This window comes from Notechis scutatus, chromosome 3, assembly GCF_049901735.1.
Source record: "Notechis scutatus isolate UNSWTSFEM ecotype Mainland chromosome 3, rNotScu1.2, whole genome shotgun sequence".
Lineage (NCBI taxonomy): Eukaryota > Metazoa > Chordata > Lepidosauria > Squamata > Elapidae > Notechis > Notechis scutatus.
In genome coordinates, this window is record NC_142011.1 from 34,522,283 (window position 1) to 34,545,487 (window position 23,205).

The window sequence follows — 23,205 nt, forward strand, 5'->3', positions numbered from 1 at the left end:
CTGTTGCCACTCTAGTAAAACAAGATCTGGGATTTCATAGCCTCCATGATAATCAATCTTCAATCAGAAACAAATAACAACTTAGGCCAGCGCATACTCTCAATTTAATTTTTGCTTTGCAACATGAGGACGATGATAGCCTAGATATTGTGGTCACTCTGCTCTACTGGTCAAATCATCACTTGTTGAACTTTTATCATCACCTCTCTCTGGTACAGGTGAGGGACCTAAAAAAAGTTCTCTCCTAAAATGTATAGAATATGATGAGTTCTTCAAATGAGCTAGAAAAATGCACCAGAGAATCCATAACCATTGATCCAATCAAAGCTCCTCTGTGGAAAGAAGCTAAACTGGCCACTGACATGATTATACTTAAGTCTCCTAATCACCGTTGTGAAATCAGGCTTTCTTCCTGGCTTTATGGAAAGTTCTGGATGATAAAACCAGTCAGGAGATTAATAGAGTACAAATGGTGTAAGGTCCAGCACATGCTGACACAATACACATTAGTTCACAAACTGTAAGTTAAGAACTTACAATACTATCATTTGCTCTGGAAAATTTTACCTTAAAGCCCTTGGAGGCCTGCTGTGACAAATTTGTGAGACATTTTGAGGACACAATTCAAGTGGTAATTCTCAGTTTTCTAGGTCTGAAAATGTGGACAAGAACATGGGTTCAAGGTACCTAAGAGATTGTCTTCACTTCTTTATTCACTAAGATTACCAGGAAAGGATTAGTTTTTTTGTGTGTGTGCCAAGCTGACATTGTGTCATCATGCATGTTTTTCACAGGCAACCATTTTCTGTGATGGTACCTGTACTCTGAAATCTTCCTAACCCACCAAAATCAGAGAGGTGTCTATATCTTTGGTTGCACTGAAGACTTATCACTTCTCTCAAGTCATTCCTGTAAGAATGTTGGATTAATAGACTTGATTCTCCCTGGTGCTTTTTTTAATGATATTGCTTTAATTTATTGTTACATTTTAATTGTTTTCTGATTTACGGGAAATATATAAACAAAAAATCATGATAGCTATTTAAAGCTTGTGTCCCCTCCTCATAGTTTCGGAGGAACATCATCCATAGTTGGGACAGCAAGTGACTATCACTCTGGTCAAGATCCGGAGCAACTTCCAACAAAAAGCATGTGAATTCCTATAGCATCAGATACCTTGTTCCCGAAGAACATTGGCAAATTGGCAAACTTTGCTCAGCAATTCACTGTATGTAATTTTCATGGAATCTCCTGGTTCATTTCCTTCCCTATAAGAAAAGAAAAAAGATATATGAATGCAAAAAAAATGTATATCAAATTTAAACTTCACATTTTTTACTATAACCAAAAACTAATAAAGTCGCTTAAAGCAGATTGGTGTTCTTTATATGGAAATAGAGAGTGGATAGTTTATGCCACCTTGGGGAAAAAATGCAGCTTTCAAATACAGTTAAAAATACACAAAGCAAATCCTATCTATAGAAGGAGACCTCAAAACAATAGACAATTAGGGAGCCATACATTCCAATTTCCAAAGTATGTATTTGCACTGACATAGTATAAGATCTGCTACTGCTTTTGACTGGTTGCCATTTATCAAAATATTAGTTCACTGATTTCAAATAGCAAATTTCTAAATATGAGAAATCAAATGTTCAGGATAATTTTCTTTGTCTTTTTTTCCCTTTCTTTTCATGTTCCAAGTTTGTGCAAAGAATGTGTTGGTACTGATGACATATATGTCTGGATAAAGGACTAGGAATATTTTAACATTACACCAATTTGAATCTGAATAAATGTAATCCTATACATATTTACCTGGAATCCTATGTAAACCAAACCATGCACAGAATTGCAAGCACATTTGTTAAGGAAACCAACAGTCCTATAAGAATGTGTGAAAAGATTAATTTGCTATTTTGTGTAAAGGTATCTGGCCCTAATGTGGGAATAGGAAGCTGGCACCTTAAATCAGATAGGAAAGGCATAATTCTGCCCTATATAGTAGCAGATGTTGGCTTATCCTTCCAAACAATTTCTGCTGTTCTTCTGTGAAAAATTAGCATTGTTTTCTAAATGAATAGCAGAAAATATTTATCAGCCAAGCACAATTCTTTTGTTCCAGATGCAGGTGACAAACAGTATGAACCTTTGTGATTTTTATAAATTGATATAAAAGATGACATTTAGCTTTCTACCCATGCTCAGTCTAAATTTCAAGTGCTCCTAAAATAACAAATATAGCCATAGTTACTTGAGCAAGGATGCAGACTCTTATGAAGTGCTGAAGAGAGGGATCAGCAATCAGTCAGTAATTAAAACTGGCATATATTTCTGCTTTGCAGATACAGCTAAGATCATGCCAACTGGCAAAATGTTGGAATGCAGCCAGATTGCTAATGCATAAATTTAGTGTTTTTAGACTATTCCATTTATTAAATATTATGTGTAATCATAGTATCACTCATTAACTCTTTACCAAGTCAAACCCCTTCATCAACTGCTAATGTCCTGTCTGCATTAGGTATTTATGTTCCTAGAATTCTTAACAGAAACAAAAAACAGCTGGAGGAGGCAGAGCAGTCATGGAGGTTTGGTCAGAAAAATGTATTTTTTTAATACCATACTCCAAACTGAATGTAACAAAAAGGCAACATAAAAGCCACATACTTCAAGCATAACAAAATGCTACATGATAACAAAATGCTGCTTAATTAATGGTAAAGTTTCTGCCCCAAATGCTCGAAAATTAGTGTTCAGACAAGGCAACATCTTTGGGATGATAGATATAGACGTCTAGGGGAATGTAGAGATTCTCGGTCTTTCAGATCACAGTTGTCCCAAAGGTGCTTTTTCAGGAGGCAACTGGACTTTGTTTTTTATTTGAAGATGATTCACTTCTCATCCAAGAAGCTTCCTCTGCTCTGACAGAAGCTTCTTCAGCTCCTTCCATTCCCCACTATCCTATCAGAAGTGAAGAAGCTTCTTGGATGAGAATCAAAATGTATTCAAAGAAAAAAATAAGAAAGTCCAGCTGCCTCCTGAAAAAGAACCTTTGGGACACATCTGAGGCAAGAAAAGAACAGCCAAAAAGTAAGGAAGGAAAATTTAGCTTCTTTTAAAAGGCTTGATAACACCAGTTAAAGATCAACAATTAACACAAACTTTCTTGCCTGCAGTTCAAGCTGAAGAAGGATCATAGATTTTGTCCATCAGGTAGGGGGGAAATATGCTATTGGCTAAACAAAGTTAAACTAGATGAAACCAATATGATCTACTCACACAATAATATGACATACCTTCACTCTATAAAATGATGCCATGTTATCTTTCAATTTCCTTTCACAGCTTTCCCATTTCCAAACCAAATTTACTAATAAAAATATATATGTATGTTGCAACAGATAATAAACTTACACAATAGCAACATATGTTCCATAATTTCAATGCTTAAATCCATTTCTACAAAGGCCTCTCCACAAATACTTAAAAATCGACACAAATTCCAACCTAATCGTCACTGGCTCAAAATTATTGTCCACAGATTTTTTTTGTCAAGAGATTTATAACTGTATAACATTTCAACAGTTTACCTTCATTTGAAAACACTAAAATCATTTTGCATAATATGGGCAGTGTAGAATGTAATTGAAAAAGGTATTCATTCTTTGTTTTATTGTTTTGTATTTTATTTTTTATGATAAAACAATTTAAATTAAAAAAGGAAAAAGGTATTCATTCTTTCTTGCCTACAGATAAAGACTTGGCACATGATATAAATTATCAAGGATACTGAAGAGCATATCAAAATTACAATGATACAAACTGTTCCCTTAACGCTGGCATAAATTAAAGTCATAGTCTTTCAAATGTGAAATTCACAAAATAAATCTGAACAAGAAAAAACAAAACTCTGAATAAAGCCCAAATATAAATAATTTTTTTTTTCATTTAAACAGAATCATTGATTTAGTTTTATGAGGTAACCAGAGGTAGTCAACTTGTAAAATGTAAAATTAACTTAACTATCATTTATTAGAAGCCAACAACCTTTCATCTGTTGGGAAAGATATTGGCACAATAATCAGAACATGATATGACAAATCTGACTCTTTACCACAGAGTAATTGGAGGTTACTACATTCTCTGTTGGCAAGATGGACAAAGGATAATAATTGCATTTTGAAAGCCTGACGATCCCCAATAACAGCTATTAAGGCAATTGGAATATTTCAGAATGGTTGGGCCTTCACTTATGATCTCCTACACAGTACAATATTAGCAAGTTCATATCCATTTATTTACCTAAAGCTAAAGTAACAGATATAAAACACAAGACAAGTTCAGTACTGAAGATAGACCATGAAAAATTGATCCCACCATTCTTCAACAGATAGCCAAAGTAATCTGAAGACCAAAAAATAAAATAAAAATAAAATAAAAGCAGCCACTGCAAGCTCATATTAACAAGCTATCATAGATATTATAGTATCAATATATAAAGAGGGAGAGTTTGCTTATAAATATAATAGAATGGGTTTACAAAAAATATGTGTTCTTTCTCATGTTTGGACCTATAAATACAAAAACACATTCATCAACCATTCAAAATCCACTACTGTATAGCTGGGTGGCTAATAAATTTAAATACTAATTTGTAATTCTGGACATGATTAAATGTGAATGGCAATATCTTTGCTTTAAAACAGTTTCACCAATGATGTTAGAGATGTTGAAAGGGCATTTGACTCCAAAAATCTTTTGCAAGAAGTTTTCAACATATTCCATGAACAAGATTGGTTACTTTCTGTACTTCTTTCTGTTATGTACTCTTTAGAACTGCAATCAGGTATTCTCAGAACTAGAACTTGTACAGTTTGGCTGCACCTTAGAAACTAGACAGGATCAAATGTGGTCAATAATAATAAACCTGGATAGATGCTGCAATAAGACTGCAAGGACTGACTACAAATAACAACATGACAAGTAGCGACAATGGTGCACTGGGAGATCTGCAAGAAATATCATTTGTTTGCCAGCAAGAACTGGTAGGACCATAAAATAGAGAAAGTCATAAAAAAATGAAGAAACCAAACTACTCTGGAACTTTAGAATTCAGACAGACAAGCAACTGCCACATAACACCCCAGACTTAACTGTCACTAAGAAAGACAAAAAAGTATGAATAGTGGGGGTGGCAATACTTAGAAACAGAGTACAATATAGCCACATCTTCAGGGTCTTTCTCAATACCAGTATGGTGGGAGCTATTCGAATCTCAAGGAGAATCTCGTTCCAGGGAGCAGGTGCTACTATAGAGAAACATGTTTCCAGAGTCCTGATAGATGCCATTGTTTAACTGATAGACTTGCAGCACATGGATAGGATTAGTATTTGGACAGGAGACCATCAAGAAATTCTCAGCTAGGCTGGAAAACTGATAAAACATTCCAAAAAGAAGGAAATGGCATGTGGATATTTCATGAAGTCATCAAAAATGAAATTTGAAGCAGATTTTACTTTAACCTAGGGAACATATTTTCTCATTAGCAGAAATTTCCATCTTTCCCAAGAGTTAAGAACATACTGTAAATGCCTACAAACTGCTGCCCATTTTTCCACTACAGAGCTCTACTAAAAATATTAAATACAAAATTCTTCAAGTCCTTGCTGCACCAATTTTCTGATGGTATGCAGAAAACTATTTTGCTCAGTGTTAAACTAAGGTTCAGAACCCAGTTCAATTTCTATAATGAAAAAAATGGAATATTAATAAATATGTACCCTTCAGTGGTGGGATTCAAAATTTTTTATTACTGGTTCTGTGGGCGTGGCTTGTGGGACTGGCTTGGTGGGCATGGCAGGGGAAGGATACTGTAAAATCTCCATTCCCTCCCTTCTTCTGGGGGAAGGTTACTAAAAAATCCCATTCCCTCCCCACCTCACTAACCTGCTTTCCAGCTCTATTCTCCTGAGCAGGGCAACAAAAGAAGACCCAGCCGATCAGCTGGGACTCAGGAGGCAGAGAATAGATGGGGGTGGGGCCAGTCAGAGATGGTATTTGCCAGTTCTCCGAACTACTCAAAATTTCCACTACCGGTTCTCCAGAACTGGTCAGAACCTGTAGAATACTACCTCTGGTATGCTTTCAGTTTCCAGAGTTACATGCTTCTTTAGAATGAACCCAATAATATTTAGTAGAAATTTAACTCGGTTTAAAAGGCAACAACATGCCATAGGCAATCATTTTTTATTAGACAAAAGAGAAATTTACAATTTGTCTTTAGAATAAAGTTCTTCCCAATTGTAGAAGAAAGACCTGTTTTTTATCTCCAGGTAGCTATAAACTTTATTGCTGTTACATCTGCACGTCATTAGATGGCTATTTCAGTATATCCACCTGGTATATGGACTCACTCTCCTGTACAGACATATTAAGCAAATATATGAACATATCTATTTACCTAAATTTATTACTTAAATAATGTTCATGTACTTACTTCTTAAAGTCAAGTCTTAAAGTGTTATAAGTGCATGACTATTGAATCTAGAATTATTTAATTTGAACAGACTGGAAACATATGTTGAAAAGTCAATTTCCCTACCATTCAACATTGATCAGAAAGCATCACACAAGATTGCCAGTTCCAATGTACATTGCTGACAAAAATGTTTTGTAGCAAGTGAGGAAATCTAGAGGTAGTCCTCCACTTATGACCACAATTTAGCCCAACATTTCCATTGTTAAATAAGACAGTTTTTAAGTGAGTTTTGTCCCATTTTACGACCTTGTCACAATTGTTAGCGAATCACTGTAGTTATTAAAGTTAGTAATATGGTTATCAGGTGCATCTGGATTCCCCCATTGACTTTGCTTGTCAGAAAGTCACAAAAGTTGATCACATGACCCCAGGACATTGCAACTGTCTTAAATACATGCCAGTTGCAAAGTGTCTGAATTTTGATTATATGACTATGGGGATATTGCAAAGGTTGTAAGTGTGAAAAACAGTTGTAAGTCACTCTTTTCAGTCACTCTATGTACTGGTGTAACTTTGGTCACTAAACGAATGTTTGTAGGTCAAGAACTACATGTACGTGGTTGGTTCATTTTATTGAACAGTTGTCTTCAAAATTCAGTTCAAGGCAACCTATATGTTGTTTTTTAAAGCTCTTTTATATGACTGCCCATTTCCCCATTAATTCTTATAATAACCAGAAATCTATCTTCCATTTCAGTTGCCTTGTGGCAAGATGGGCATAAGCAAATTTAAATAATAATAATTTATTCCATTTTGACAGGTTATAAGACAGCTAGTGGTTAAAAAAAATAAAGCCACCCTCAAGTAGAGCTTGATACCTGCTGACTGCATCCATTCCATTTTCTTGTTATAAATGTGATTTGCCAATGCCCTTCTCCAAGATTCTTTTTTCCAATTTCCAACTAGCCAACTGCCCTGGATTTCCCAGATAGTCCCAATGGAAATATTGCCCTTTACCTTCTGAAGTTGGCCATATTGCCTACATGCTGCCACCTGCAGAGGGTGGTGAACCACAGTAGTACCCATTATCACCAGATACAGCTTTACTGGAGTGTACTCTCTAATTCAAAAGTGCTATATAACTCTTTCAGAGCAGTTTTACATAGATATTAACATAAAAGTATTAAGGACTGATAAGAAAATGTCATAATTTCTAAAGATATAAAACATGTCCTATCTTTCAAATTTTCTGTGAATATACCAAGAGCTAAAATACTCTAGTTTCTTCACTTGCACTTACACCTATTGCCAAAATCAAGAGAGTGCATGCTTTAATGTTAAAAATGACTTGTCACATTGTGCCAAAAGGATAGCCTTGCACAAATATTCATAAATACACACATCAAAGAGGAAGCTCTGGTACAACTCAGGAGATTGATAGCACTTTTTCCAACCAACAAATTCGCTTTGCAGTTTCCTCCCTTGGATCATAGCATGACTAGGTTGGCATAGGCTTTAAACTAGGTGGAAGAGGACGGCAGGTTGGTTATGTAGATGCAGATCACATGGGGGACAGATTACATCTCATCAATTAACAATTGGCAGCCCGACTATAGATTTGGTGGTATGTTTTGGGTGAAAGCTGGAAGCATGTTGTTATGCATGGCAATCAATGAATTTCCTGTATAATGTGAGGTTTGCATTTCCACTATGTAGTTCTGCAATAATATTTAAAAAGTAGATTTGTTCTATAGATAGGTCTAGGCTGAGGTCGATGGTAGATGGAAGGTGTTTAAGTCATGATGGAATCTTAAATTAAATCTCAAGTAAAGAAATTTCAGAGGGTAAGAGTTAAGAAAGCATTCTTATGATATTGAGGAACATTTGTGTGCCTATGGCTGTGTCACAGATATGTAGGTACATGTTACTGATAAAGGCGAAGTAATTATGGATAACACTGGAGGCTTTTAAGAAGAGACAGGACAGCTACTTATCTGAGATGGCATAGGGTCTACTACTTGAGCAGGAGATTAGACTAGAAGATCTCCAAGATCTCTTCCAACTCTGTAATTCTGTTATTTTGTTAAGTACAAAGTCTATCAAGTTTTTATACAGCCTTTATCGGTATTTTCAATGGCCTACTGATGTTGCCATTTCTCAGCAACACTTTACCATGTTGTACAATATCATCAAAATGGAATTTCAAGCAGATACTGTTTCTCTATGTGCATGAATATCCATTTCGTGCATCAAGATTTAGGACATCACCATTAGTCCCGCACAGTTAGCTTAATTAAAAACAATTCTGGATTAATGTAACAGCTTACAGGCAGGAAAGGCTGCCTAAAGCGTTTAAGCAAATTATAGTTCCCTCCCTTTCATTAATTTGCAATCCAAGTATTATCTCCAACATAAATTTGATTTAATCACTGAAAGAGAACTAAAGGCTTTTTCTACATTTCTTTTAGTTTCTCTTCAAAAATGCACACAAGGTCATTAAGAGAATTGGGAATATTCACAGGCCCCACTTGTAAATTATAAAATCTCATTAATTGCTGTATAGCACGGGCATAAATTTATATATCACCATAATGCTGTCTTAAACAATGACCATGTGCATGTGGTATTTTCTGAAATTAAACTAGGATACAAGCATAGACATGATCTCTTTCCATTCTCATCCAGGCCACCAAATCCTATTCTTCAATTTCCCCATGCAACCTACATGTTGATTTTGAAATATTATTTATCATATGGAATTTTGAATGTACTTTTCATGGTAGACAAACAATTCACAAAAAAGCATGCTGTCTAAATCTGAGGTGGAAAAACTATGGTTATTCAGCTACTGTCAGGGTTATAGTTCAGCAATTATGCCTAACAATAAAGAATGTGGGAGCTGCAGGTCCACCAGCATTTGAAAAGGCGTAGGTCTCCCCCCTCCACAATCACAACCATATAGCAAAAAGTAACTTTAATTATATATATATTTATAATAAAAAGTATTATTTAGCTAATTGACATATTATTGATCTTTACTGTATAATTGAGGAAGAAATCCTCTATTTTTTCTGCAATTTATGTTTCGGCGTGTGTTACTATTAATAATACCTACCTAATAATTATCACACTAAGAATCTTTCCTATGCAGATTTAGATATAAGTAATGTGAGTTATCTAAGGGTTAAACTCATTCTTATGCAATTCCTAATTTATTTCAAAATAGCTTAAGCAAGCAATATACACTGTCAATTAAGTTCCCTGAAAATAAGAAAGTGGTTTTCCTGAGGATGTCTCTTGTTAACTATAGAAAGATATGACACCGTGCCAGTAGAATTGCTGATAGTCATTACATGGACAAGGAAATTCTTCCTAAAAGTTCCTCTACCATGAAAGAAAACGATTTCTGATCCTCCAGATATGTAGAGAGTAAAGAAGATAACCTTGGCACAGATAAGCAGAATTTGTTATCAAAGCAACAAGGTGAAAAACATGGCCTAAGCTCAAGTCATGCTAAAGGTATGTAAACATCTCTTAGAAAGCCACCTCCCTAATTCTCAGAAGTATAAAGGGGGAGGACATAAATCACAGTCGGATTGGCAAATTCCATATTATAGCCAATCTTAATAAAAATAGTTTAAGTCTTCTTGTGGAGTTGATTTTTTGGCCTAGCATATGTTCTGGGGTTGATATAGTGTTGCTGAGTAGCAATTCTCACAATTGAGTTTATTTATTAGCAATTGTGAACAGCAGTTCAATAGTTCAGAGATCCATCACTTTCTCACACCCAGTCTAGAACAACTTGAACTTAAATCCTAGAGTTATGATGTAAACTTTGTGTTTGCTCATTTAAGAAAGCTTTTCTATGCCCAGTCAGTCCCAAGGTGCTGAATGTACTGATTAATAAAAAAAAGCAGCTGTAACAAAAAGCAGCTGTGACAGTGATAGTTTGATATCAATATATCTCCTCTGAAAAGTATTCCTTTAAAGTAGCATTATGAGTCTGCTTTCTTTCATATTCTAAATTTTAAAAATAAGATGGGATTTATATAATCTTTGAAAAACCTACTACATGCTCCTACTTTTAATACTTTTAGGTGAGATTCAGATTCTTTAAGCATAGCTTGAAGAGACAATCCCAAGAACATTTCAGAATAAGAATCAGAATAGAGCTGGAAGGGACCTTGGAGGTCTTCTAGTCCAGCCCCTGCTCAAGCAGAAGATCCTATACCATTTCAGACAAGTGGCTGTCCAGTCTCTTCTTAAAAACCTCCAGTGACGAAGCACCCACAACGTCTGAAGGCAAGCCATTCCACTGGTTAGTTGTTCTCACTGTTAGGAAATTTCTCCTTCGTTCTAGATCAGGGGTGTCCAACCTTGGCAACTTTAAGACTTGTGGACTTCAACTCCCAGAATTCCTCAGCCAGCAAAGCTGGCTGAGGAATTCTGGGAGTTGAAGTCCACAAGTCTTAAAGTTGCCAAGGTTGGACACCCCTGATCTAGATCGCTTCTCTCCTTGATTAGTTTCCATCGTTTCTTGTCTTTCCTTCTGGTGATTTGGAAAATAAATTGACCCCCCCACCCCCTCTTTTTTGTGGTAGCCACTCAAATATTGGAATTCTGCTATCATGTCCCCGCTAGTCCTTCTTTTCTCTAGACGAGCCAAACCCAAATCCTCCAACCGTTCTTCATATGTTCCAGCCTTCAAGCCTTTAATCATCTTAGTTGCTCTTCTTTGCACTTTTCCCAAAATCTCAACATTTTTTTTTGTAATGTGGTGACCAAAACTGGATGCAGTATTCCAAACTGTGGTCTTACCAAGAATGTGGTTTTACATATTTGAAAAATATGTAACATTGTTGAGCACTACCACTTTTAGTTTTGAATGTACACCATCCAAATGCAGTAACTGTGTCATCTTTTTTGCAGGAAAAAAATATACCAGTACATATTTTTTGACTTCCTTAAAGGATTTGTTTAGTTTAAAGAGTTTAAAGTAGTTTTGCTTTAAGGAGTTTCAAGACTGGGATGCTAACGCATCTTTCTGACTTTGAATCTGAAGCAAACTACAGCCCAAGCATGCAGCAGATAATAGTGTTCCATTCCTATACAATTGTTACAGTTTTAATAGAATTAAAAGAATTATCAAAATTCCAGTCACTGTTTTTTTTAAATTATTAAGTCATGTATATTTAAGGAAAATTGTTCAATAGCATTTCTCTACACAAACAGCAGTACTTATTTCTAGTCATTAAGCAAGATCACCTGTGTAATTATAGAGCATGAGCAATCATCTTTCAGAGATTATGGCATTTGTCTATCTGGTTTTCTTACTCAACTACCATCCTGGCAAGGTGATAGCATTGGTGAAATGCAATTTCTGAAATGAACTCTTGCAAAACTATAACCACAGCCAAGTAGAAAGAGAACATTCTCAATAAGCACATGTATTAGAAATGACGTTTTAAGACAGAAATCTTGTAATTTGTACACGTGCGCGCACACATACACTTAATTCTTAATACAGAAAAAATGTTTCACTAAAATTTCTTATATGGAAAGGAGTTGAAGAGTGTTAGTGAAACTTTTTGAGAGATTTGGCAGAGTGACTAGAAAAAGAAGGGTCAATTTGAGATTTTCCAATGAATTTCTGCAATATATTATAAATTTATCCCCTACACTAAATCCAAACCAGCAATACGTAAAGCTATCTATAAAGCATTGAAAACAGTCTGAATGAGTAGTCCTTCAGGTAGTCCTCGATTTATGACCACAATTGAGCCCAAAATTTCTGTTGCTAAGCGAGATAGTTAAGTGACTTTTGCCCCATTTTATGATCTTTAAGACCTTTCCTGCCACAGCCGTTAAGTGAATCACTGCAGTTGTTAGTAACATGGCTTCCCCATTGACTTTGTTTGTCGGAAGGTTACAAAGGGTGGTCACGTAACTCTGGGTCACTGCAACTGTCATAAATATGAGTCAGTTGCCAAGAATTTAATTTTGATCATGTGACCATGAGGATTGTGTGAAAAATGGTCATAAGTCCATTTTTTCAGTGCCCTTGTAACTTAGATCACTAATTGAACAGTTGTAAGCCGAGGATTATCTGTAATTCAGAAAACCAAGTTTGGCCTAATGGTTAAGGCACGAGACCTTGAGTTCAAGTCCCACCTTAGGCATGAAAGCAATTGGGTGACCTTGGGCCATTCACTCTCTCTCTCTCAGCCCAACTCACCTCACAGGTTTGTTGTTGTGGGGAAAATAGGAGAAGGAAGATATATATCAATAAAGGAGAATATTTGTAGCTCAGGGTTGAAATGATGCACTGATAAAGCACTGATGATATTACCCAGTTAGGGTACTGAAACATATGCAAGAAAACAAGCAAGCTCAGAAAGCACCAAGGTATATGTGAATGTATATGTGAATGGTATGTCTATGTCTATGTCTATGTGTGTATGACAGACAGACAGTTTTCACAAATTGATAATCTGATGCCTGGATTTTACCTCTTATCAATCCCAGCAATCTGGCCAATGGTAAAAGATTATTGGAGATGCAATCCAAAGCAGCTGGAAAGTATCCATATTGCCAACTTCTGGTTTAACAGCTTGGATCAACATTGTATTGTCCATTTTGTACCTCACAAAAATGCCACATTTTATTGATTGATTGATTGATTTATAAGCAAACACGTGGATCAAAATGTAATAGACCTATGTGTATGTGTAACATATGAAGGGACACCAATAAACTTAGCCCCTACCTAAAGGAATCCTGTGAACCCGCCATTTTACATAGAATCCATATGTTTTTTTAGAGAATACATTGCTCCCTTCTCACTCTTTATCAAAGTGGCCTTTCTCAATCTGCTTTTCTTATACCAGAAAGACTGCTTCATGGACACAGTATCATTTCTCCCACCTGCAGGGAAGCAATTTAGGGAGGATAGCTCTGCATTTCTAAGGTCCAGAAAGGGAGAGGTTGGTCCATACCACAGCACATATTATTTTCTAACTTTAGCATAAGGAAACTATACTTTAAAGGTATGCACTATCTTTTCATGTTTGCAGAGCAAACATCAATCCCTAAAACCAGATTAGAAAAAATAGATAAAGTCACTTTGCTGAGCTAGAATACCCAATGACTTTCTAAATCAGGAGCTGTGAGCAAAGTAACTTTCAATTTCATAAACTAAGAATATTTTTATTTATTTATTTTATTGCATTTTTATGCCACCCATCTCCCCTGTAAGGTGACTCTTGTTCTTTAGCTGAACAAAAAAAATTATTTTTATTCCAATAGCATCCCTTTTCAGGGACAAATTCCCTCAAGCTAAAATAAAATGCACCAGATTATATAATCTTCAGAGTACAAAAGCTTCTATTTACACAATCATGACGGCAAATTCTAATCCTTTGCTGCACATAATTTCTGTATCTCTATAAGCAATAAGCAATAAATATAGTAAAATCAAGATTTCCAATTCACATATTTGCAACACTACCAGAAATAAGCAGCATAAAGATTTAAACATAAATTATAGAGCCTTGGTGGCGCAGTGGTTAGAGTGCAGTACTGCAAGCTACTTCTACTACAATTTGGCAGATCAAACCCCACTAGGCTCAAGGTTGACTCAGCCTTCCATCCTTCTGAGGTGGGTAAAATAAGGACCCAAATTGTTGGGGGCAATATGCTGACTCTGTAAACTGCTTAGGGAGGGCTGTAAAGCACTATAAAGCGGTATATAAGTCTAAGTGCTATTGCTATTGCTATAAAAAAGTAATCTGAACACTTCTAAATAGCAAATTCTGCTTATTTACCAATAGCTGAAAGTATTTAATGACATTTATTCTTTGTCATTGGCCGAATGACATTTATTGGTTTTTATTAGCTCTGGTGCCTCTTGTAATGGTAGGCAAAATTTTAAGACAAAAATGAATCCTAAAAATAAATTATTGGAACAGGAAGCAAGAAAAAAAGATGGCTTAATAAGAAACAAAAGAATATAAAGTTAAGAAAATAAAAAGCAGGGAAATATTCATATCCTCATTAGGTTCCCTGAAAGTTTCCTAAAATAATGGATGACACTTGATGATACTTCCAATTGCTAGATGGAAATTTTATACAAACCTTTGAACACCAGTCTGATCTTTTATTTGCATTTGAACTAGAAACTGATTACCAATGTTCTCTGCAACTTTCTTATGATGCAATCCATATGCAAACCCAATTCTAAGGAATATCCAGGATAGTGGATACATTACATGGGTCATGGACAATGTTTTGTTCTCCAAGTGTTATCGGGACATTGTTGTTCTCCAGGTGCTATTGATTTCAAATTTGCATCAACTATTAATGCAGACAATCATTATTTCTCATGACTATCCTTATGGTATATAAAAACTCTAAAACCTCATTACATTGTGACATTTTTTTCTCTTAAAAAGCCCCTAATGCTTTAGTTTGGAGGAAAATGTCCTCCAGATGTTTATCAAGCACCAATTCCTAGCAATCTTAACAAGAATAGCCATTGGTGAGAGATCAATGCAGCTGAAGTTTAGCAGTACCAGTTGTGATACATTTTTTTTATACTTAACTAAAGCCCTGGGACTTGTTATAAAATTATAAGATTTACACATGGCACAGAGCAAGTGAGGAAGGTTTGCACAAAGAAGCAACCTTATATAAGACCAACAATTATTTAAATAAATTTACTAACAGATTTCACACAAGCAAAAGTAGTCACACAAACCTAATTTAATGTGTTATTATTTAACCATTGATTATTTTTATGGTTTTATGATGATGTTGATTTAATTTCTATTTTCATGGCTATAAAGTAAACCATCAAGTCATTTGGAAGTCAGTGGTATACAATTCATATAACAAATAAATAAATATATGACATGTATTGTCATTGCTATGGTGATTGCCACTAACGTAGACAGGTTGTGGATCTTACCATTAAGCATTAACTATAATAATTAAATTGACCATATAAAGACAAAGGGTATATGTGCATTAGTTGCAAAAGAGCAAGCTTGAAGGAAGAGATGTCTCCTTAGTGCCCCGTGGGTAGGCTTCCAAGAAGCATTCAGTTTACCAGTTTGCAAACAATATTTAGGGCCTGTAGCACTCCTAGATGAACTTTAGCAGCAGTCTTGTATACTCTGGTTTTGTAGTTACAAAATGCAGTTGTTGACAACAGAGAGAAACTTCATTAACATTCAGCTATGTGTATTCTGATTCCATTTCTAGGCAGAAATAGAATAAATTTGGAAAATCCATTTATTATCAAACCCTTCTCAGACCATCTTGCACACTGCTTCCTGCAATATGCTCTCTTTTTCATCTTATATTTCAGATTTAGATAACCTTCAGAGCCTCACTACTGGCTTAATAAGAATATACTAACATCTTGAATAAAGAAAAAGGAAATGTTCTACATTCACAGAAATACAATTCACCTCAGTTCAACAAACAACTTGTTTGTTGCCACTAACTAGAATGTTACATTTCTCTAAAAGGCAATTAAAAGTGAAAAGCAACCAAAATCTGAACATTGCTTTTTAAAAAATGAAACTGGCTTACCTCTAAACAATAAGAAGCGTCAGCCTCTTATCAATAAACCAATTTAATAATATCCTTCTAGCTAAAGAGATATAGTATCCAAAACATTTGCCAAATCATAATGGAATCTCCAAAACATCTCAGTCTGGCCCCAGAACAGTCACTCTTACCTCAGCCAGAAGGATTCTGACCCTGAAAGAGATGGGATGTTTTGGAACAAAAGCATTTTAATACAACATTTAGCTTCTGCTCAAAGGACAATGAGACTGGAATCCTACTAGAGTTGTGCCTAACTTATGAACCTAGTAATATTGGATAGTCATTCAATGTAAACCACTAGATTTGTTTTTAAGCCATAATAACACAGTTACTAACAAAATGATTAACTGCAAGGAGCTCATAAGTAAAAACCTGAACTCTAAAACAGGAGGCCCTAGAAGATTAAGCAATCTTCTTACTCTCCATAGTATCAATAGTCCTTGACTTACAACTATTCGGGTAGTGACCATTTGAAGTTAAAATGGCATTGAAAAAAGTGGTTTATGACTGATTTTGACTCAATCATTACAACATCTCCATCATCATATGATCAAAATCTGGATGCTTGGCAACTAGCATGTATTTATGATGGCTGCAGTGTCTTAGGGTCATGTGATTACTTTCTGATAATCAAATTATTCACTGTAAGAACTGCAGTGATTCACTTATCAACTATAGTAAGAAAGGTCATAAAAATGGGCAAAATCACTTAACTGTCTGTTTAACAAAAAAATGGGCTCATTTTTTGTGGTCATATTTTCTTTCCTCCAATAAGCTGTATCATGTATTCACACTGAGCCCCAGTAACTGAAACTGTAGCAAAATATTGTCAGTAGTTCTCAATACCACTTAAAAAGATTACAATGTACCATTAACTTCATGCATGGATACTGAGACAAACTAGAATGTTGCAGAATGTTCCAGAAAAACTAAAATAAATTCTATGGCCTCAAAATGGGGCATAGGCATATCATTTCCAGCTTACATTAAGTGAACCCAAATAATCTGTTTCCTTGAGTATATCAAATATAAATTGAAACAGGAGGCATATTCAAGGCAAAAAGAATTATATCGACATTCCATAGTTTGTTAATCACATCTAGCACCCAAGGGTGTAACATTCACAAAAGAGAAGAAATGCCTGGCTGCCAGACCATCATTAATCAACATTAGAACAACTATAAAATTCAAATTCTGAAATGTCAACTATTGCTTTAATATTGAAAAATGCAACTTATTTATATCTCCTATATTTTTTCCTCAGATTGCCTGAAAAATCTGATTTAGAAAAAATGTAATATAATTTGAACTCTGAAGTGTGCTTAGAAAATATTTCAAATATGCAGAGTATGGATTTGCCACCAATGGAGTAATAAATACAACTAGTACAAAATGCTGCAACTAGGGTACTAAACAAGACTACCTTTTAGAATAAGGTTACATCATCTGAAAAAATTGTGATGGCTGTCATCATGCTAAAAAGTTAAGGCTAAATACTTGTGCTGATATACAAAGCTTTTTTTGGTTTAGGATTTGAATATCTGATGACCCATTTTCTCTAGCAAGTATCAAGAAGGGATGCCCTCTCGATTATATCATATTTTCCAGATTTTCTCTATATGGCCACCCAAAAGAAAGGTCATTCCAGATATAGGCAGTGGAGCACTTGTGGAATTCCTTTTACAATTCTTTATGGTTGTCATAGTTTAACTTTGTTCCAGTTACTGTATTGTAACAATAGTATCACCATAGTTTATTTGCTGTTGTTTTATGGTTTTAATTTCTGCAGCTTTATATGGTTTTATTGATTTGCATTGCTATAGGAATTACTTTTAATTACAGTAATTGGCTAAATAAATATTAACAATAAGTCAGCTTTGTAAACACCACTATTACTACAGCCTGCAAAAAATGGAAACATTCAGGAATATAACCTGAGTGAAATCCGTTGGACTTACGTCCTACTAAATGTTGACAGGATTCGTGTCACATTTCCTGATTCTTCTTTTGCTCAGTAAAGCAAAAGGGAACTAGAAACTAGAACTATCAGAAAGAGGAAATAAGTGATATTAATATCCTTGAATACAAGATACAACGAAGCTATTACATGGCAGTTACTTTTTTAAAATGTTAGGTTTTCAGTGTTATGGTTTTAATTTATTGATTGTCACTCAGAGTTACGGAAGTAAGTGGATGGCCATATGTTTAAATAGATAAATATGCAAAAGATTAAAAACTGCATATGTAGATCACTGTGAAAAAGGAATATATGCTAATGAATAGACCATGGTTAACTTTGTATTTTTCAGCAAGTATCTGTTATGCAAAAATATTTGCTTTTATGACTAATGCACATAGCCAAACTATACTGTGGTTTTCAAATTCTATCATTTGACTTAGATTAGCCTACAGCTGGAAGAATGTGAACTTTTGAAAATATTAAAGTATTGCTTTGACAAACTGAAGCCTATTAAACAGAAATAATGAATAAGATAAATAAGAGCAGCACTACAAAGATTTGAAAAAAAAAACGTTAGAGTATACCCATTTGTTGTTTAAAATATTGTTGCAAATGCATGCATAGGTCAGAACATGAATTTTGCATTACCATTGTATTAGTGAATGGTTGCCAGATAATCAATAAATGAAGAGTGGGTTTTTTGCAATTTGCATTGTAGACAGAACATGAAAAATGAGAAATCCATATCTGAGAATAATTTTCTCTACTTTCTCATGCACCTTACAAGAGAGTTTCTAATGACACAATACTTATTTATTCTTTATCATCTTCTCCAATATTTCATCCCACAACCACAATTTAATGTTAAATTTATATCGGAACTCTCTAGAACGAAGTAAGAAGCAGAACATTACCAATAAAATGCTATCTTGTCTCCAAGTTTATTCTCGTAAACATTTCTGTCCAAAACATTGTAGCAAATGTTCGTTGTAGCTCCTTTCATCCATTCAATAAAGATTTTCCCTTTGGTAACATCAAAGTTGTACTGTAGGAATGGTCCAGTGTGTTGGTTCCTCCAGTAAAATTCTTTGGCTATCTCACTCCAAAATTCTGTAAAAAAGTTTTTAAAAAGTTTCAAACACAAGATATTCATAAATACTATCAGATATCGGCATATAAAGACTTACCTTGCAATTTTATGAACACTTACTATGTAGTAAGCAGGCTGGTCTCACTTTTGCTAGATATTGGCTGTATTCTGAAGTTTATATTAATAGTCATTCTTAGCAACAACAAAAAAGATCCACAAGCAAGATTTTTTTCATGATGATAGAATTTCATTCACGTGACATTTATTCAGAGGCAAGATAAGAGAATTTGGCAAAGAGAGATTAAAATCCTTCTAACTCATATCCTGATTTCCATAGCAACTAATCTGAGCAGAAAGTTAATATTTTGAATTCAATCATAATTTCCTTCTTAAATATATACTATCATTATAACTGAAAATATATACTGCCCAGAAGTTTAGTAGAACCTACATTCAAGTATATGTTCATAAATGCACCAATTATATAATCATAGCCAATTATCTTCTTTTTCCCAATTTGAAATATTACAAAAATTGTTTAAATAATTTCCTTTTATCTATCACAATATTAAATGTTACTCACTTTTATAAATAAAAATATTGTGGTCATAAGTTGAGGACTAGCTATACTTTATATACTTAGTTCTGGGATTTGCACTGGCTCTGCAGTGTTTTGCATTCATACTGTAGGGGAGCCAACATAGTACTTGTCAGCAACTCCTCAAAGTAGCCATGCTTTTTCCCACAGCTGCCAATAATTCTGCATTCTGTGATTCTATGTCTGGGTCTTTAAACAGTCCAATGCAACTTTTTTACTTTCAAATCCAAACTAATGCACAAGTTGACAGTTTAATATCAATAAACATGTTGGCAAAATCATGTTCAGTTCATTCTTAATTGCATGCTTTGTTTTCAATTCTGTTAATTCTAGTTTTAACATTAATATATTTTGGAGCCTTAACACTATTTTTTCCTTGATGCTCATCAAACTCCCTGCCCCTTCCTGACTACAAAAATATATTGCTATAATCAAATCAACTGAAAGGCTGACATGCTGAAAATGAAGGATGGTGGTCTCTAAAACCATCTTGATTTCCAAGCATGCCACTGGGCTTCAAATGAATCCCAAAGACATTTTTTGAAATTAAAAAGCAGGACCAGAGGAGGGGGAAAGGTTCAGAGGACCATGGTAGAATGGTCAGGGGAGAAATAGAGTATTTTCTACCCAATGTGTTTATCCACTATTTATTTTTTGTCCTTCATTGAGAAGTATATGTTAGTAATTTTGTATATTTCTTTTGGTGCAATGAGCTAAGTGATGTAGATGAGTGTTTCACTTGTATCTCTCTGTGGATGCTACCTATTACCTTCTGCATAATGGGTGTTCAATTCAGTAAACTTATATTCTACAACTTCTCCTGGAAGCAGAAACGCCTAATATAATCTCTTCCTTATGTACCAATGGGGGTGTAGAACAGCATATTATGAGTGTATATTTTATGATAAAATAATAAAAAATGTGTTATTTTCTTTAAATATATCTCATACTTAGAAACATAACTTTATAGACCGATAGCTCTTGCAAGTTTCAATGAGATTCATTTGTGTTCATCTCTTTGTTTGTCCAAAACCATGCAAACTGTGAATGGTGCTAAATGAAGCAGCCACTAAACAAGTACCTTTTGCAAAAAAAAGCCTTTATAGACAACATGGTAAAAACACTGTAACAAAATATCTTGGGGGTGGGGTGCTTCCATATATCAGGGGAAGTCCTCCACTTAAATCCCACACATCTTAAAAGTTGCCAAGGTTGAGAAACAGTGATCTAGATATTAAAATCTGGCTGCTTGGTTTCTCTGCTAACCTACTGCTAAAAGGTTGGCACCCAATTATGGTCAGTATCTTGCTACAAGAGCCAGTTTAGTATGGTGATTAAGGCTTCAGGCAGAAAATGGGATATTGTCAGTTCTAGTCCCATCTTAGACACAAAGCCTGTTGGGTGTCCTTGAGCCACTCATTCTCTCTCTCAGACAAGCAATACCAAATCTCTTCCAAAAAAAACCTTGCCAAGAAAACTGAAAGAACTTGTCCAAACAGCAACCAGGAATCAAAAACTTACTCAAAGACACCCCCACAAAACTTGCTACAACTAGGAGAATGTTACTAACCTCAGCTAAATCTTTGACAGCCTAGAACTGACAATATATAATCTAGGCACAGTTTTGAGCCAAATACTGAAGGACTAATGTGAATAAGTCTTTATTCTGGCAATAGTTATTGTAGTATTCAAGATCCACACAGCATGAACTCAGGGTATGACTGAAGTTCTTCCCCAATTCTGCTGCTCAGCTGGAAGTGTATTGTCATCTTTCACTTGGATGTTACTTCAACATGAAACATCATCTAACTACATTATCCCCCTCCTGAAGGTTTTGTGAATTTAGCACATAAATACACTCATGCTCATTTAGATAAGCAACTGTGTAAGGAAGCAAATGACACATAATTACATATTGTTATAAATTAAGGGGGGGGAATCTGATGAGATTAGTATTAAGTATTATGTATGGAAAACCTATGTGCAAGTACAGAAGCTTCCAAAGTGCTGGTCCTATTTCATAATCTGATATAACCAATTCCCCAAAACACATTTGTGGATTACAGAACACCCACATCTATACATGTCTAACTCTGAACTGCTCAACTGCTCTTTGTTTTAGCATAACAAGTTAAACAATAAGGAGGTTTTTTTAATGGTCCAGGTAAGGTGAGGTGGTGTTTACTTTATAGATCAACAAGTGATTATTTTTCTTCTGTTTGGACAAATAATTAACAGGTCGGCTGGTTGTAACTTCAGAAACTGAACTTGGAGCCAGCCAAGGGAAGCACCGTCCACACCCTACACACCCCTCCTTGAAACAACCCAGCAAAGTAATTCTAGCAGAGATGCTAGGAAGACACTTGTTGCTCACACACGCGAGAGCAGAGATACCCGCTTCGCAGCCCGGACTGCCCACCTGCCACTAACGGATGGGTTCCGGGGCAGTGATTGGTTCGCCTTCGGGATCCTGATGCATCCGATCAAAAGGATCGGGAGCTACCAGTACCCGACCCCTATTATAGGAGGAGCAGGAAGAGGACAGCTATGCGAGCACATGGTAGCAGGAGAGAGAAGAGAAGCTGGATCGTGGCGCCCTTGGGACGGAGGCTTCTTGCTTCCAAGCGTCCTTCTTTCGCCCTCCGGCCCCTGCCACGGTCCGCCTCCCATCCCGCCTGTCACGGTCAGGAAGTCAGGCAACCGCGAGCGGCCTGGAAGCTTGCCCCGAAGCTGACAGGGAAAGGCGCGCCAACCTCGCCCACCACGGCCTGGCACTCACCCTGCGGCTCCTCCACCGAGCGGCGGTAAAGCTCGCGGTATTTTTCCAAGGAAGACACATGCGCCTCCCGCGCCAGCTCCGGCGGCGTCCGGTAAAGCCGGACGGCGTGTTCTGCTTTGGGCAGCACCATCCTCCGGGCTCCAAGCAAGAGAAGGAGCGGAACGCTAAGGCGCGGCTGATAAGCAGCGAGCGAGTGGCGACCGCCGAACTAGGAAACACCCCGGCGGAGCTGTCTTTACCAGGCTCCGGCTTCTGGGAGGAGCCGGGGCGGGAGGAAACCCGGTCAAGCTCCGCCCAGGCCTAAGACTGCTGCTGGGTGAATTGGGCCGAGATACGAGGAAGAGCGTCTGTTTGAGCTGGACTGACCCGACCGCCTCTTCTCGCTTACGGCTGCTCTCAAGCACGCCGCGCCCGCCTATTCTTTTCCCCTAATGGGTGGTGCAGTTGGGTAATATTAAACTCTGGACTACTTAATGGGGTAATGCCTCCGTCCTCTTTACGTCCTCTTTAGGCGGTAACGGGTGTTACTTCACACTTGCTTCACTGAACTCTGATGGCATTTGGCGTTCCTCTTAGTCTTTCTGCTCCACGGAGCCCTGGATTTATGCACGTGAAGTCCTTGGTCTCAAACCAAGAAAAAAAAAATCACACTTGAGCTTATCTCGATCCAGTTTACTCAGCCCA

At 36.1% G+C, this 23,205-nt stretch overlaps 1 protein-coding gene across 2 annotated transcripts in view; it reads right to left on the reverse strand.

The window, feature by feature from the left end:
* ACSS2 (acyl-CoA synthetase short chain family member 2) overlaps nt 1-22,790 on the reverse strand; it is a 54,500-nt gene extending 31,710 nt beyond the window's left edge. The window contains exons 1-3 of one of the 2 annotated variants that reach the window (XM_026684006.2): nt 22,522-22,790; nt 18,969-19,164; nt 1,177-1,268 (exon numbers count right to left, since the gene is read on the reverse strand). In XM_026684006.2, coding sequence (XP_026539791.1) covers nt 1,177-1,268; nt 18,969-19,164; nt 22,522-22,651 — 418 coding nt within the window. In that variant the 5' untranslated portion in view covers nt 22,652-22,790. The remainder of the gene's footprint in view (nt 1-1,176; nt 1,269-18,968; nt 19,165-22,521) is intronic. The other variant, XM_026684007.2, reaches the window with a different exon arrangement.
* Nucleotides 22,791-23,205: the final 415 nt, after the last annotated feature.